A 16145-nucleotide genomic window follows, 5' to 3' on the forward strand; every position below is an offset into this window, starting at 1 on the left:
CACTATTTAGCAATTTTTGTAGTTCTTATGTTCTACTGATAATAGTGTTCTGGCATGCGTTGAAGCGTCCTACTCTGTTCACCGGCTCTTAAACGCATTGTAAAAACACTTCTGTGTCATAGTCCTCCAAGTATATACAGTATATTGATCACTCTGGGCTAAGACAGCACAGCTTGTACATTTAATGTGCACAATTGAATAGCTTAGTTGCTCAGACAGTACTGTGTTCATACAAGTTTAGATTAGGGTATGTTGTTTCTTACTGGGGAAATACCGTAATGTCTCTTGTATTCATGTTCACATTTAAGTTTGCAAGCTTTATCAAAGTGCAATTATAAATCACGGTTTTACCGTATTTCTCATTTTAATCTGTACTACTAACCGTCGAGAGTCTCACTGTGGTTATCATCAATACCGTTTCCCGTTACATCCCTGGGCCGTATTGGCTAAAGGGCCAACATAAGGTGATGGTGCAGAGATGGGCAAGCAAAGAAAGCAAATACCTTCAAAAAGGCAGCATGATGCAGGGGTTATCAGAGACAATACAGGAATTGTCCAACACAAGCAATGAACCATAATGAATCAGCGCCATCCAAGCGACAAAACTGAACTTACAGTATGAACCCTCCTGATTAGCTCATCATAAATAAGGTGAGAACGAGAAAAACAAAACCTGTGAATCCAAAATGTCACTCGGAATATGACAATATGACTGTAACAATGATGAATTTAACAGTAATGTAACAATAAAACTAGTGTTGTACAGTTAATAAAGGTTTTAGGACGACGCCAATTTTTGGACACACTATTTAAATTAGGTCCTGTGGAAAAAATTGTTTTGAAATCTAAAAATTTGGGAGGTTTCATATGTGACTAAAACTAATACACATGGCACCAGTACGTTTAAAATTGGTGTGCCCGTGCAGCTTTGGGGACATTTGTGGCCTGCATCTTATTTTCTATTGGCCAAGCACACGTATTTAAATAACAATTACCCCCCCAAAAAATACTGTATATTTAAATGTCACAAGATATCAGACTAACACTATGTGAATGTATGATAGACTGTATTTATATTATTCACATGTGAATAATGCTGTATAATAGACTGTATTTATATTATTCACATGTGAATAATGCTGTATAATAGACTGTATTTATATTATTCACATGTAAAAAATACCTAAGTTTTTATTGTGAGCGAACTCTGGTGCTGAATTTCCCCCAGGGATCAATAAAGTACTTTCTATTCTATTCTATTTGCTTTGTGTCCTATAACCAAAAGCTGTGTGGTAGGCCGTTTTTTCTTTAAAGACTGGACAGCATTTGTTGACCGAAAAAGGATCTGTTTTAACCAAGTTTATAAACAATCAATCAAGCTTTATTGCAGTCTCCAACATCCAAGTAGACATACAATCACATACAGTACATAAAACAAAACAAAAAATTACAGCAAATACAAAAAAGCAAAGTGCAAAAAATTATCTTCTATGATGGAAAATGTTTGAACAATCTGCTTTAGAATATAGGTATAATAAATAGTAAATGTGTAAAGATCTTTACAAAGCCTCAAGCTAAAAGAAAATAAGTCAGGAAAATGAGGCCAAGTTAGTTGTGTCCTGGGGCATCACAATGTCCAGTTTAGAAGGGCGGACTGCCCACAAATGGATGAGTGACAGTTTGATGAAAGAGGCGTAGTAAGTGGTAAATTATAGTACAGGCCCTCCCCACAGTGTTTTTCGTTTATACTACCCTCTTGCCATGCTTTCCTTTGCCTTGTTGCTCTCTCATCATCACTAAAACTTGTCCTCTGGGGGTAGTTCTTCTCAAATTACCTGAGGAGAGACATCCTCTTTTCTTTTTGGCCCTTTCTCTTCCTCTGTCAGCCCTACGGGCAAATTCTCCCTGTCAGATCAAACAGGCAGCAGGTCCACACAACAACACAGTTGTTTTTTTATTTTAATGGAACATGACGGTGAGAGAGAAGAAAGGTGCACTGTGTAAAAGGTAAGGGTTAATCTGCCAAATTAGTCATCACCTTCCACAAAATAATCTTATTTCGAACAAAACTGAGATTCTGTAAATTTAACAGCCACTTTTTGTCCCACCAATGTACATACAGAGTGGCTAGTGACACGACTAAAAGACTACGTTGACAGTGAAGTGTAAAGTATGCATGGAATGTGGCAGATTGTCACTTTTCAATGACACATTTTAGCTGTGCCTTTTCTGACATTGACTGATTGACTCTGTCAACTGTTTCCCAAAAGAGTGACACGGTTAAGCTAGGTCAAGCATGCCAAGTATATTCGAGGTATCGTCATAGTCTGGGGCTCCATGAGTGCTGCCTGCACTGAAGGAACTGCGATTCATTAAGATGGAGGAAAAACAAATTCTAAAATGTACAGTAGTGATGGTAGTGTCATGACCTGAAGGCTGCCAGCACTAAGCAGTTTGTTAAGAAGAAACATAAACTCTGAAATGTACTGTGGTGGTTCGAGATGCGCCGACTGATCGGCCGCCAATCAGTAGCGGTCAATTACCTTAAAAAGTATGTGATCAGCCAATGCCTTTCAATGCCGATCACATAAGCCGATCCCCTCTGGCGGACACAGGCGGCTACCATGTGTTCATACACAGTGCGGAGATGCAACCCTCAGTTAACAATCACCTTTATTGCAGCAAATAGGATCACTGGAGGACGAGACTAAACATGTTACACACCCAGTAAAAACAAGCAGAAAAAGACAAGAAGGCATGCTAATCGCTACACTAGACGCTAACTTAGCTTGAAACAACACATCAAATTGGTACCTAATAAACTTTAAGAAGTGTAGATTGAAGCTCTTTCCAGCAGATAATAAGCAGGTATTAACAGGAAATTAACAAGTAGATTAATAAGAGTTTAGAGAGAGGATAATATATGTAACAATAACAAAGGAGCACTGGTGTTTGTTGTTGTGTAGTGGCCAGGCATGCATGTAAGTGGAGGGCGGATCGATCCATATTCGTAGTGTTGGGACCAAGGATAGCATCTGTATATGATCGATACTCTAGAGTGATGAGATCGATATATATATATATTTTTTTTACAAAATAATTTTTCTGTCGTTAAGTCCCTACCTGGACAGAGGAGACATGAGAACTTTAAGGGCAAAAACTAAAGGATTTAAATAAGCAGTAGATAGTAGTTTGTGCTTTTGTTAAGTTATTGTGCACTATTGACTTTGTTTTGCTCAAACAATTGTATGCAATATAAGAGAACATATGGAAATAGTTTAAATATTATGTTGATATTGTTACGCTGTCAATAGCACTGAAATGACAAATAAAAAATGTACAGTTGAGTTAATCATGTGATCGTGTCTACCAATCTCGGTCACAGATGCTTACATCAGAATCGGCAGCATGAAACCCTGATCGGAAGAACCCTAGTGGTGGTGGAGTTTCTCTGAGACTGAAGAGCTATGGTTGATTGAGGGGAAACATGACTTTTGAAATATACAGTGACATTTTTAAATGTGAGGGATGTATCGTACTTCTGTGAGGAATTTAAAAAAAGACATATACAAGCATGAAACCTCAGTCAATAAACAAAGAAAAAATACCTTAGATTGATAGCTTGTACCACATTGTGAATTATGCACTGTATGCAATGAACAGTATGGGTGGCTTCGTTAATTATGGAAGATGTGAGCGGCATACCAAGCAAACAAACATGTTCTTCACACCCACATTGATGGCTTGCAGTGACACTGGTTCTGCAGCTTCTCCCACCTGGCAAACTTGTCGATTGTTTGTAGCTTTATTTTGTCTGTCGGAAAACATTCTTGCTGGCGAACAAATGCAATTTATAATTTTTTAAAGCATGGCAAGTAGAAGACACGTGATAAAAAACACGTGTCTGTTTTTTCAGGGGAGGCACTGGAAGCTATTTTAGAACCCATCACATGCACAGAGAATAGTATTGATATTTGTTTTTGTTTTTAAAGGCACTCAGTGATCTCAAACAACATAATACAAATAAAGAGAGGGAGAATCTTAGGAAACGTACATAATGTACATAATAGTACATCAAAACTACGTTGGGACACTTGACACTGTTCGTCCTTTAATAAAATACAGTTACCCAGTCTGATTCCCAAGGGGGGCCACGTTACATGATCAGGCCCGCCTGGGCCAAAAGGCTAAAGTGATAGTTTATTTACAAGTGACTGCCTTAATTCACAGAGGAAACAAGCAAACACAAAATTAGATTTATCATTAACAATCAGCCTTTTGAGCGGCAACACACAAAAGAGTGTACGATTGTTCACGTTAGTTCATTCCTGCGTAGATAGCAGCGGAAAAGTAATGACTGATGAGTTAATGAGTATAACAGTAGGCCTGCGCTTTGTCAGCTGACTCTTCTCAACCAAAAGAGTTCTGTCTGTGCAGCTTTAGGGAAAGGGCTCCTTTTTTATCAGTTGAATCATCTTTACATAAAAGAGAAGTTCTGCGTTCACAAATCAAGCTCAAGCGGGAATAACAGGATCTTTTAATTAGACCAAAATCCTCTTCCGACATGGATGATCAGCTGAAAAACTTATGATTCGGCCTCATGGTGTATATCAAAGTTTGACATTTTCATTTGCAAGGATAAAACTGAACATGCCAGTTCTACAGTCTCGTGTTTTTTGTTGACCCTTATTAATGTTGTCCCGAGACCCTGTTTATGAGCACCAAACAAGAGAAAAATCGATCATCTCTCTCATTTTGTTTGTTCCACGCTCATTCGGTCACTTTTGAACTTGCGTGTTTTCATCATGAAAGAAAAACCTCCTTCCTCATGAACATGAAACTACATTTCTAAACTAGGTAACTAAAACAAAAGCAGGGTTCGCTACACATCTTAAAATAAACTGGAGCTCTGCTGACTATCTGCTGTAAATTTAGGAAAATAATTCTCCCGCAAACAAGCTAACCTCGCATGATGTTGCTGTTAAATGGTGAGTGTAAACGCTTAACAAAATTCACAGTTCGGACATCTGTGACACTGTTTTTGGTTCCGTTTAGTGTACATTGTAGTTCTTTTTAACACCACAGAATACCATAAATCTCAATAATCCACCATTACATTTATCAGTTGAGGTTTTCCTGCTTCTACTACGCATCAGGATAAGCAGGCATATGATCAGAACTACACATACACGCTCCGATTAAATAGTAGCCACTTAAAAGTATGCTATGATTTAGAGCGGTTTTATGAGATGAATGTGCGTGAGTGTGTGCCTTTAAAAGGCGGTGCCTGTTGCCATGTGTGACATCAGTAAGGGCCGCAGAATTAGCTGTGTTAGCTCAGCATTGGCAGTCCATGGGGAATGTTGCCAATGGCAGCTCATGAATGTATTCACTGCCTGTTGTTAGCGCAAGTTAATAAAGCGATTGAACATGCTTTGTTTGTTGGTTAACTGCAACAGGATCAGATGCAGTTACCAGTTCCTCATAAGGACCCCGATTAAAATTACGACGTTTGTCTACACTTTAAACGCACCAATGGCGTAGCATGTAAATGTCAATAATAGAAAATTATTTGTCTTTTATCGGCAACGTTTGTCACCTTAAGTAGGAAAAGTGTGGTGAACAAATTGGTATTACTGTGAATCTGTTACTCTACCCGGAGCAATTTCGCGCCCACACTCCGAACTGATTAGCAACACAAAACAAAAAACAAATATGATTCGAACAACATATAGCGTGTATGTATGCAAAACGTGTCAGGTCAGAATTTTTCCAATATTTTTGATAAAACGCTGCGTCCCTAGTTAGCACTGTAGCTCACATAGCTATGCTAATGTTGTCAACATTTGTGTCCTACTGGCCCACTCCTTAATGTTACATTGTTTTTTCTGATGTATTGACTCTATCACGAAATTCAGAGTTAGTGTCTAAAAAAAGTGGATAAAGTGCACAATAGCACCTCTTCGAGCAAATTAGCATTAAAACTACAGACACACAAAACGAGGTGGACTTACTAAAAGCACCTTTAAACTGTCTAAATTCCAGCAATTGGACAACACACATCCACTATTGTAGAGCCTTCAAAACATATTGGAAATTGTTTTTAAAAAATGGTTTAATATGGACCCTTTAAAGACAACACTTTTTAAACCCTTAACCTATCGAGTGAAGTGTAGAATTGAGTTTAGAGAAAATTAAAAACATTGTATGCCCGTCTCTCAGGGCACCAGAAAAACACACAAGAATGAGACAACACCTGCAACACACTATCTGACCTTCTACAAGACAGTAAGAATGTCAAACAGTGAATAAGATATGTGGTGTTCCTCGTCTCTCTTTTTACAAAAGAGGTAGAATGTAAGGATTCCCAAAAGTCTGCTGGGAACCAAAGCATTGAGTGATTCACATTGCACCTGATAAAATATGTTTCACTGTAATTGAGTTTGCTCAGTTTTAATTACAAGGCAAAGCAACTGTGCTGTAATTAAAATATAGCAATGAGTAACATAATTCACACACATCCACATAGGTTTCATGGACATTGGTTTTTGAGTCAAGTAGGAAACAAACATATAGTGGAAAGTGCTGACTGAGCCAAATTCTATCAAATATATAGTAACACAAGACCAACCCCCAAATGTACTACATAACCAGTTGGAAGGCAAAATGTGTGTATTGGTATTGTTCCCAGTAGCGGTGCACTTTCTCACACACAGCAGTCCATTATTCTCCACTCAGGGACTGAGCGAAACCTCATGGTTTCCTGGACAAGGAGGGATTGATCTAAAAAACCCTAATTTTTCTCCTGCCTTTCACATTCAATGTTTTTTTTTGTTTGTTTGGCAGACTTAGTCCAATCTTACCTGCAGTATCCGGTGCCGTTGCTAAAGGTCAGACAGGTAGCGTTGTTAACACACGGTGCTTTATCATCCACACACTGGAGAGCTGCAAAAGATGAGAGACGAGTTAAGACAGAAAGATAGGTACCTGAGGACATTCTTGACTAAATTCTTCCGTCATGAATGTAGTGTCAAGATTATTTGTTCAGTGTTTTCTCTAGATGGTCAAGTTTATTGTATTTGCTTTATAGCACCAGAGCACATTATAAATCTTATAGGATACATTTCTTATATTACAGGTCTATAGTACCTCATTTCTGGCACGACACTATAATTCTCCACCGCTCAACATGTCACAAGAGGCCAGGAGAAACAAACATTAATTATAGGAGAGGGGAATGGATGTAACAATAAATGTTATTTAAAAAAACGCGGTAAAACTCGGTTAGTAATACCGTTTTAAATTTAAATAATCAAAAAAAGAGTTATAAATAACTGCACTTTGATAAACTCACAGACTGACTGGTGCGAGCTCCCCAGCTTAAAGGGTAACATGAAAACAAGGAAAAGTACCATCTTTCCGCAATAAGAAAGGACATAATCTTATCTAAATTCATATAAACACATTGATGTCTGAGCAACTAAGCTATTAAATTGTGCACATTGAACCTAAAAGCTGTGCTTTCTTGGAACAGAGTGATCAATGTTTTTACGGTGCGCTAAAGGACTGCTAAACAAAGTAGGACGCCACAACACCCGCCAGAAATAATAAATATTTGTAATTTTTTTTTTGTTACGCACTTTTTATTTAAATGCATCTTAAAGTGCTATAGTATAAACCAATATTTAAACCAATAAAAGCTTAGCCTTTAAAACACATAAAATATAAGACTAAAACACTGCCAGTGAAGCATAAGAAACACAAAACATGCAAAATGGTGGTTTGTCTATTTATTTTAGTTATTTAAAAACATTTGGTGAAAAGATTTAAGTGTGTGAATAAGTACTTTTAGAGCACATTCAACAATACCGCAATATTGATTATAACCATGATGATCATTTTGGTCATGATAACCATGATATGAAATTGTCCTATCGCAGGGGTCGGCAACCTTTACCACTCAAAGAGCCATTTTGGCAAGTTTCACACATTAAAGAAAGTAATGGGAGCCACAAAAATGTTTTTAAAATTTAAAATGAAAAACACCGCATACAAAGCTTACATGCTTTGTGCTATGTTAACCAGGGGTCTCAGACACACGCACCGGCACGCACTTTAATGTGGGAATTTGATGTTAGTGCAGCCCGCGAGTTTTGGATGAATGTCGCTTGCGTCACACTTGCCAACCCTCTCATTTTTCCCGGGACACTCCCGAATATCAGAGTGTGATGACACTGCATTTGGCGCCCTCTACAGTCTGCACAATCAGTGTACCTGCTCGGCCACAAGTGGAATGCAGCTTTAGCTTGCTCACGTATGAGACAGCAAGGCTACTAACTCAGCAGCCACACATCTTACACTGACGGTACCAATACCCAGAATCCCATGCAGCCCTAACTCTTCCGCTCAACCAACCACGAAGAGGGGGGGGGGGTTGATGTGTGGGGGGATTTGGTGGTAGCGGGGTGTATAATGTAGACCGGAAGAGTTAGGACTGCATGGGATTCTGGGTAATGGTTGTGTTGTGTTTATGTTGTGTTACAGTGGGATGTTCTCCAGAAATGTGTTTTTCATTCTTTTTTGGTGTGGGTTCACAGTGTGGCGCATATTTGTAACGTAACAATGTTGAAGTTGTTTGATACGGCTACCGTCAGTGTAAGCTGTGTGGCTGATGAGTAAGTATGCTTTGCTGTCTCCTGTGTGAGCAAGTAATAACAACATACAACATGTGGCTGGCCTGGCACGCTGTAAGTAAATGCTATAGAGGACAATTACTGCAGTGCAATTAGGGCACGCCCTTTATATAGTAATTAGAGTGTTAATAGGATCATTTTTCCCTGGGAGTAGTCTATTAGAGACACTGACATCCATAAGTCTCCTGGGAAAATCGAGGGGGTCGGCATGCATGTAGCTGAGCCGCATCAGAGTGGTCAAGGAGCCACATGCGGCTCCGGAGCCGCGGGTTGCCGACCCCTGTCCTATCGTTACATCCCTAAATAGGGGTTTTGACATTCTAGATCATTTTGGATTCTTTTTAATGATTTCTTTTATCTAAAGCGTCTTTTCATGTAAAATTTGAGAGGAGCAAGTGTATCAATTTGACACATTTTTACTTAAGAAAAACTGCTACATGTTTTGACTTTCTGGATGATTTTGAAGTCATTCCATTGAATTTCCTCATACAAATGTGACATGATCATATAAAAGTGATGAAGAGCGATCATGTTAATGATATGACAAGTGTTTATCTTAGCAAATTCCCCACCAGTTTTGACTTTCTGGAAAATGAAGTTTTTATGACTGGTGTTTGCGTGTTTGTGTCAAAGTTTGCCACAATTGCAACGAGCCTAGACCTCTGCCAAGATCGAAAAATCCTCAAGTAGCAGTGTAGCAAATGTTCTCATTGCTGAAACACGTTCTAAGCACATCACTGTGGTCTTTCATAGTTTTTTTTTAGGGCTGTGCCGTACTTAAACATGCCCTCATTTATTTGAAAACTTCCATTTTGAGACCTATTTTTTAAAAGTTGACATTTTCAGGCACCATTATTTTTTAAAAGACTTCTCTTTTACAGGTTTCTCTCCATTATCCAGTTCCTTAGAATTAGATAAAGCAGAAGGATAGCCTCCTATCTAACTTCGTAAGGTTGGCCTCAGATTAGCGAATGGTCACAGGGCCGCCGGATGGGCTGGCAGACAGAAGTGAGCCTTGAGGAAAAGAAAACAAAGCCCAACTATCTCCCTGCCAATGAAACACTCGCAGCCAGACACACCGACCATTGTGCTGTACCCCTGGGCCACAGCTCAAGTGGCCTTTACGGACACCAAGCGAGCGCAGCATACCAAAACGACATGTAGTGTTCTCGGCTTTATTTATCAATGCAACATGACAGACTAATGAAGATATACACAGTGACACGTGCAAAATTTGAGTACAAAAGCCATAAATCATTTACACTACAGAGCTATTGTACTGGTGTATCTGTGTTAACATTTACATTTATATTACCACTTGTTAAAAATGCAGTTCATCACAAATCTGGTATTCATTTAACAAAGCTGAGTCAGGGTCAACCAATTTTGATGAAATGAATACAGGAAGGAAGTATGGTAAGGTAGTAGTGTTTTTAATGTGTCATCCTGTGCCGACAAATATGCACGCTGTCGTTTTAAGTTTCAGAACAGCTTGAATTTAGAGTGATGGCAATAAAAACATGCGGCGAGTTGGTTCTCAAATGGTGCACGACAAGTGAATGTCAGAGACAGTCTCAAAGACATAGTCCATTAGACATGGGGATGCCCGTACATAAACCACCATGAAATTCATAATCCTAGCATGCACACATGCTAACACGCACACACACGAAGCTATATTAGACTTCAGTGCAGTCCCCAGGGAACACCGAGCTATTTCAGGTTTATTTCTGCACGGAGCAGACATAACTTAATGGTACTGTATGTACACATGCTTCCCGTCAACTCTGTGATACAATGCAGACAGCACACATGCGCATGATGCATTGACTTGGCTGATCCATAAATTTTGCAGACCATAAACAGGGCAACACTTTATTATTGTGAAGTACAAGTGAGTAATGTGGCAAAACAAAAGACAGCAACTACACTAAACACTACACTACCAGGACATGAAAGGATACGAAAACTGCGTTTGACCCCCAGACTGGTTTGATGCAATAATCTTGCAAGATTTGAGACATCCTGCCTCTTATTACACCACACACATAGCAATTACCTCATGCGGTACAGCTCACCAGACAACAACACCACTCGAAAAGAAAAAAGAAAACACAATAAGAGACTCACTATTGACTATTTTGTCATTCAATTAACATTAGTCTATAATACAGATGGCTTGCTATTTAGAGCTACTTATTTAGCACTGCCTCCTTGCTCCTATTTCAACACTTCCTTTCAACATACAGATAGTATAAAAAGGTTTCAATTTCTATGCAAGGTTCTCTGTCACACTCAAGTCAAGCAATTTGAGTACGGCTAATCAAATCAAGTCTGGTACATGTTCTGGAGGATATATATATAGAGTTTGAATGTGGAAAACAAAAACTGTGCTGATGTTTATAAGGTTCCGAAGTTGTTATACTGACTTAAAGCACCAGGAGAGTGGAAAAACAAGTTGCCTCTATATTGAATCTATTGTCATATGCACATCTGATTTACAACACCTAAAGACTTCCAAAGTTTGCAAATAAATAGAAACACTACCGTTCAAAAGTTTGGGGTCACATTGAAATGTCCTTATTTTTTAAGGAAAAGCACTGTACTTTTCAATGAAGATAACTTTGAACTAGTCTTAACTTTAAAGAAATACACTCTATACATTGCTAATGTGGTAAATGACTATTCTAGCTGCAAATGTCTGGTTTTTGGTGCAATATCTACATAGGTGTAAAGAGGCCTATTTCCAGCAACTATCACTCCAGTGTTCTAATGGTACAATGTGTTTGCTCATTGGCTCAGAAGGCTAATTGATGATTAGAAAACCCTTGTGCAATCATGTTCACACATCTGAAAACACTTTAGCTTGTTACAGAAGCTACAAAACTGACCTTCCTTTGAGCAGATTGAGTTTCTGGAGCATCACATTTGTGGGGTCAATTAAACGCTCAAAATGGCCAGAAAAAGAGAACTTTCATCTGAAACTCGACAGTCTATTCTTGTTCTTAGAAATGAAGGCTATTCCACAAAATTGTTTGGGTGACCCCAAACTTTTGAACGGTAGTGTATGATCAAAATAATATCGATCTCACAGATATTCTCAAGCCATTTTGAGAGATAATGAGGAAGCCAGACACGACATAGAGGTAGGGACCGCAGATCCCCTCCCCACCAAAAACAATGCAATCATGCAGACTTTGAGAGAGCCAACAACAATTACTTTGGTACAGAACCTTGTATTGTTGATCCTGAATATAAGGAGGATGAGCTACAAGTTTTAGAAGCTCTGCTTAACAAATCCAGCTTTAGTGAAACACTATAGCATCACGTAGCAGTATTGCTAAGTGCTAAACAAGAAAAACATACTACAAACATAATACAATGACAGTGTACTGTACAATGTCTTCTCTTTTTTATTTCCTTTATTATTATTTTTTAAATCGTCTTCAACTAAAATCTTGAATATACAGTCGTTTTCTGCAAACATGCATAAGGATTCCCTTCTTTTTTGAAGACAAAAATAAGCTGGTGTATTACCTTATTCTGATAACTTGCATTGTTGGGAATCAGACAGGATTCACAGTCGTACTGATGAGTTCCACAACTTTGAATTTAAACTGTGGAGGGGGGAGGAAAAAGTCCTCCTCTCTTCTTAATACCACATGAAAGTGGTTGTTTTGTAGCTTCTCATTTGTCCTGCTTTCATACCTGTTTGTATGTATTTTACAAGAAATACATTGGCTGCTAACTCAGTGGCTTGCTAACTTGTGTGCGCTAGTTTTCTGAGACCCTTATTTAGTTAGCGCAAGCAGGATGGAGTAGCACTTTTATTGTGAAAACAGGAACTGTGTTTAGATTTTTGACAGCATGTGTTTGGTGAGAACGCGTGTTGAAATTAAGTGTTTCTCGCGTTCCTGCTAGTCGTTTTTTGTTTTCTTTGTATTGAGCTTGCAGCAGCCATCTCACAAGATCCTTGGGTGCTTTGTGTGTCAATCTAGTGACGAAAGTGACATCATAGTAAAGGATGATGATCTGTAATTCTTGCTGTATTTTTTTCGATGCCTGGCGATTGACTGACTCACCCTTTGCTATCGACCGGTAGCTCACGATCGACTTAATGGACACCCCTGATCTAGATTATGCAAGCAAGTAATTAACTGTAAGTAATCACAATTAATCAGAATTCAAAAGTGTGATTAATCTGATTTCAAAACGAATTGTCTGACAGCACTAGTTTAAACATAACTACTAATGTGGTTGACAAATTGTCACACGTGTTTAACAGTTAAGTATGACTTAAAGACATTCCCTATACAGTTGACAAATCATTTGTGGTGTTGGCAGTTTGACCTTGGAACGGACATGAGTGTTTTTATGATATATAAAACTAACTCAAACCCTTTTACCGCAAAATCTATGCTGTAAAAATCTGATAAATATTGAAAACATAGCCTCTGTGGATATATTAGATGTTCCAAGTCTGACCCCTGTGTCGGCACTCGCCAGTTCTTTGTCACTTGACATCACAACAGGATCCCCACAGAGATCCAAGAGGAAGAAAAAAAAAAATTGGACAATGTTGAAGGACGGCGCATACTAGAAAACAAGAGAGAGTGATTGGCCTTAGAGAGGGAGACGGAGGAAGTAATTACGAAAGTATATGCAAAGACTAAACAGAAATGGCCGTCCCGGAGTCCTGGCACACGTCAATACAGCGGAGGACAGGAAGTTGTTCACGCTAAGTGAGGAAGTAGACCCATTTCCTGGAATTGCTGCACAAACCTACTCGACGCAGTGCACCAAACTGTTGTCATGGAAACCAGCAATAAAATACCCTTTGCTCAGCATGGAAGGAGGGAGATGAGGCTCAAACTAAACACCATTTCCCCGAGGGAAGCCTGGCTGGCCCACATAAACAACACAGTCGAAATAGTTTAGTCAAATTGAGAGTGGTGACTGAATACGGCAACATGAGGTGAGAATACTTCTTGAATGTACACAAGTAGGACATTAGTCATTACAGTCACAAATCTCATCGCAATACAATTAAAAATTGTAGAATAGAAGCAGCCGATTGTGAAAAGTAATGACAAAAAAAACACATTATTACACAACTGGCCTACCACCTGAGAGGGTTCACTTGCATTCTTAATTACATGGAGGAGTTGGAAGAGTGTGTGGAGAGCCAAATTAGCAAGTGCTCAATATGTTTTCTCTGGGAGGAAAAAGTCCAAAAGTAACAACCGACCAGACAGTTTTAGGGACTTTCCCTGTGCTCACCGAGGACCAAAGTTTTTGTCTATTTTGAAACTTCTAGGGGGGGGGTTAAAAAAAAAATCCAGACTATGTGTAGACTTCCAATTGCCAAACTCTATGACTGACCGCCCATGTACTTGGGCTGGCAACCTCAGGATACCTCACAATACAAGCAAGACATAGCTAATGATAACATTTTGATATGGCGATCCTGCAATTATTAATATATTGCTCTAAATAACCTATGATCTACGAGTATTTATAGGGGTGAAACAAAAACTAAAAAATGACATGTCATAGTTTATATTTTCGAGCATCATTTAACCAAAGTACAAACAGTAGCACAAAAACAATGACATGGACCGTCTATGAATGCTCTCATTCCTCCAGGTTGTTGTTTTCTCAGGCATTCAATTGATTGCAACTGGACTATTCAGTTTGTCTTAGAATCAGACTAGACATCAGACTAGAACGGACCAATCTAACTCTGTGAGCATGATCTGATGAAACCTGTTCGGATGAGAGGTGAAACGTCTTCTAAAACAAACTGAACAGTCCAGTTGCGATCGATTGACTCTCCTGAGATTGACACGGACTGCTTCGGGGCAACATAACAAACTGACAAATAGTGACACTATTTTAACCTCATTAAAAAAAACAGCATCTCAGGTCTTCTATTACCTATATTAAATATAATATTAAGCATTTTGATATGAAAATCTACATTTCTCTTACTAGATCAGAATGTTGGCGACCGATGTGGCTGTGCATGTTTGTCGGTCAGCTGAGGTATCATATTTTCGTGTGATACTTCTTTCTTGGTGCAAAGTCTTTACGCAGCTTTGTCTCATCCATACTATAAGAGCCAAAGTGAGGCCACACTTATGATTCTGGTGCCTCTTTAAATTTCACTTCAAAGAGTCTGCCAGTCTAGTGCCTTTGTTTGTCTTTTCTTCTTCTGACTTCCGCACATCTCTGAACATGTAAAACTCAGCATATCGATAAACGCATTGTAAGGTTTTATATGGCAATGGTTTGTCGTATTGATTTATCGTCACACTGTTTATGTATAGTTGCGTGAAAAATAAGACACCCCATAGTATAACTCTTTGTGTCCTGAACTGCTGCACACAACAGGGTGAAACTGTGTCAAAAGATGCATTCCATCTTTGCCTGTGCTATTTTTTTATGACAAACACTGCACGGCGTTACTGAACCCCAAAATGTGACTCACATGAATCAGAATGATAACAACTTATGAATAGGAACAACTATTCTGCTGTAACTTTAGGTTGGTTACTGTGGAATTTGGTACCCACCATTAGGGGACTGACAAGCGAATTTGCAAAATTAGAGCAATATTTTTTGAAAAACATTGCTGTTACAAAACTTCTTTGCATGTGTCTTGCCCTACTTCATCCCAACATCCAGGTTCGACAGTGCTGTTTCGGTGATGAAACCAAAGTCTTTTTTTTTTCGGTGGTCGAATTTTCGGTGCATCAATAGTCAATAGTGCATAAATAATGGGCTATATATATCCATTCATACAGTTTATTACTAAAATGTTTAAGGTGTGGCAGCTTTAATTTTGTCGTAGCAATGCGCCAAGATCAGTTACATGTAGGGGAAACCCAGATTTGTTTTACATACATGCAAGCACATCTTCAAAATAATTTTGGGAACACAAATGAAAAAACATTTAAGACACCCCAGTAAATAGTGCAACAATATTTTAACTAAAACACGTGTAAGGTGTTAAAACTCTTAATAAAAAATATTGAATATAGTCTCAGAATACCATCTACTACAGGGGTGTCAAATTAATTTTAGCTCAGGGCCCGCATGGAGGAAAATCTATTCCCACGTGGGTCGGACGGGTAAAATCATGGCATAATAACTTAAAAATAAAACTACGACAACTTCAGAATGCTTTCTTTGCTTTACTTTGGCCCAAAATACAACAAGCACATTCTGAAAATGTACAGTACATATCGCAAATACCGTATTTTTCGGAGTATAAGTCGCTCCGGAGTATAAGTCGCACCTGCCGAAAATGCATAATAGAGAAGGAAAAAACATATATAAGCCGCACTGGAGTATAAGTCGCATTTTTGGGGGAAATTTATTTGATAAAACCCAACACCAAGAATAGACATTTGAAAGGCAATTTAAAATAAATAAAGAATAGTGAACAAC

General features: G+C 38.6%; 1 protein-coding gene across 1 annotated transcript in view; it reads right to left on the reverse strand.

Moving 5' to 3' along the window:
- Window positions 1-16145, reverse strand: part of notch2 (notch receptor 2) — an 87328-nt gene that overhangs the window by 56775 nt on the left and 14408 nt on the right. Inside the window, exon 2 of the mRNA XM_062038942.1 lies at window positions 6864-6945. Within this exon, the coding sequence (XP_061894926.1) occupies window positions 6864-6945 (82 nt within the window). The remainder of the gene's footprint in view (window positions 1-6863; window positions 6946-16145) is intronic.

The sequence above is a fragment of the Entelurus aequoreus genome, linkage group LG27, assembly GCF_033978785.1.
Source record: "Entelurus aequoreus isolate RoL-2023_Sb linkage group LG27, RoL_Eaeq_v1.1, whole genome shotgun sequence".
Classification (NCBI taxonomy): Eukaryota; Metazoa; Chordata; class Actinopteri; order Syngnathiformes; family Syngnathidae; genus Entelurus; species Entelurus aequoreus.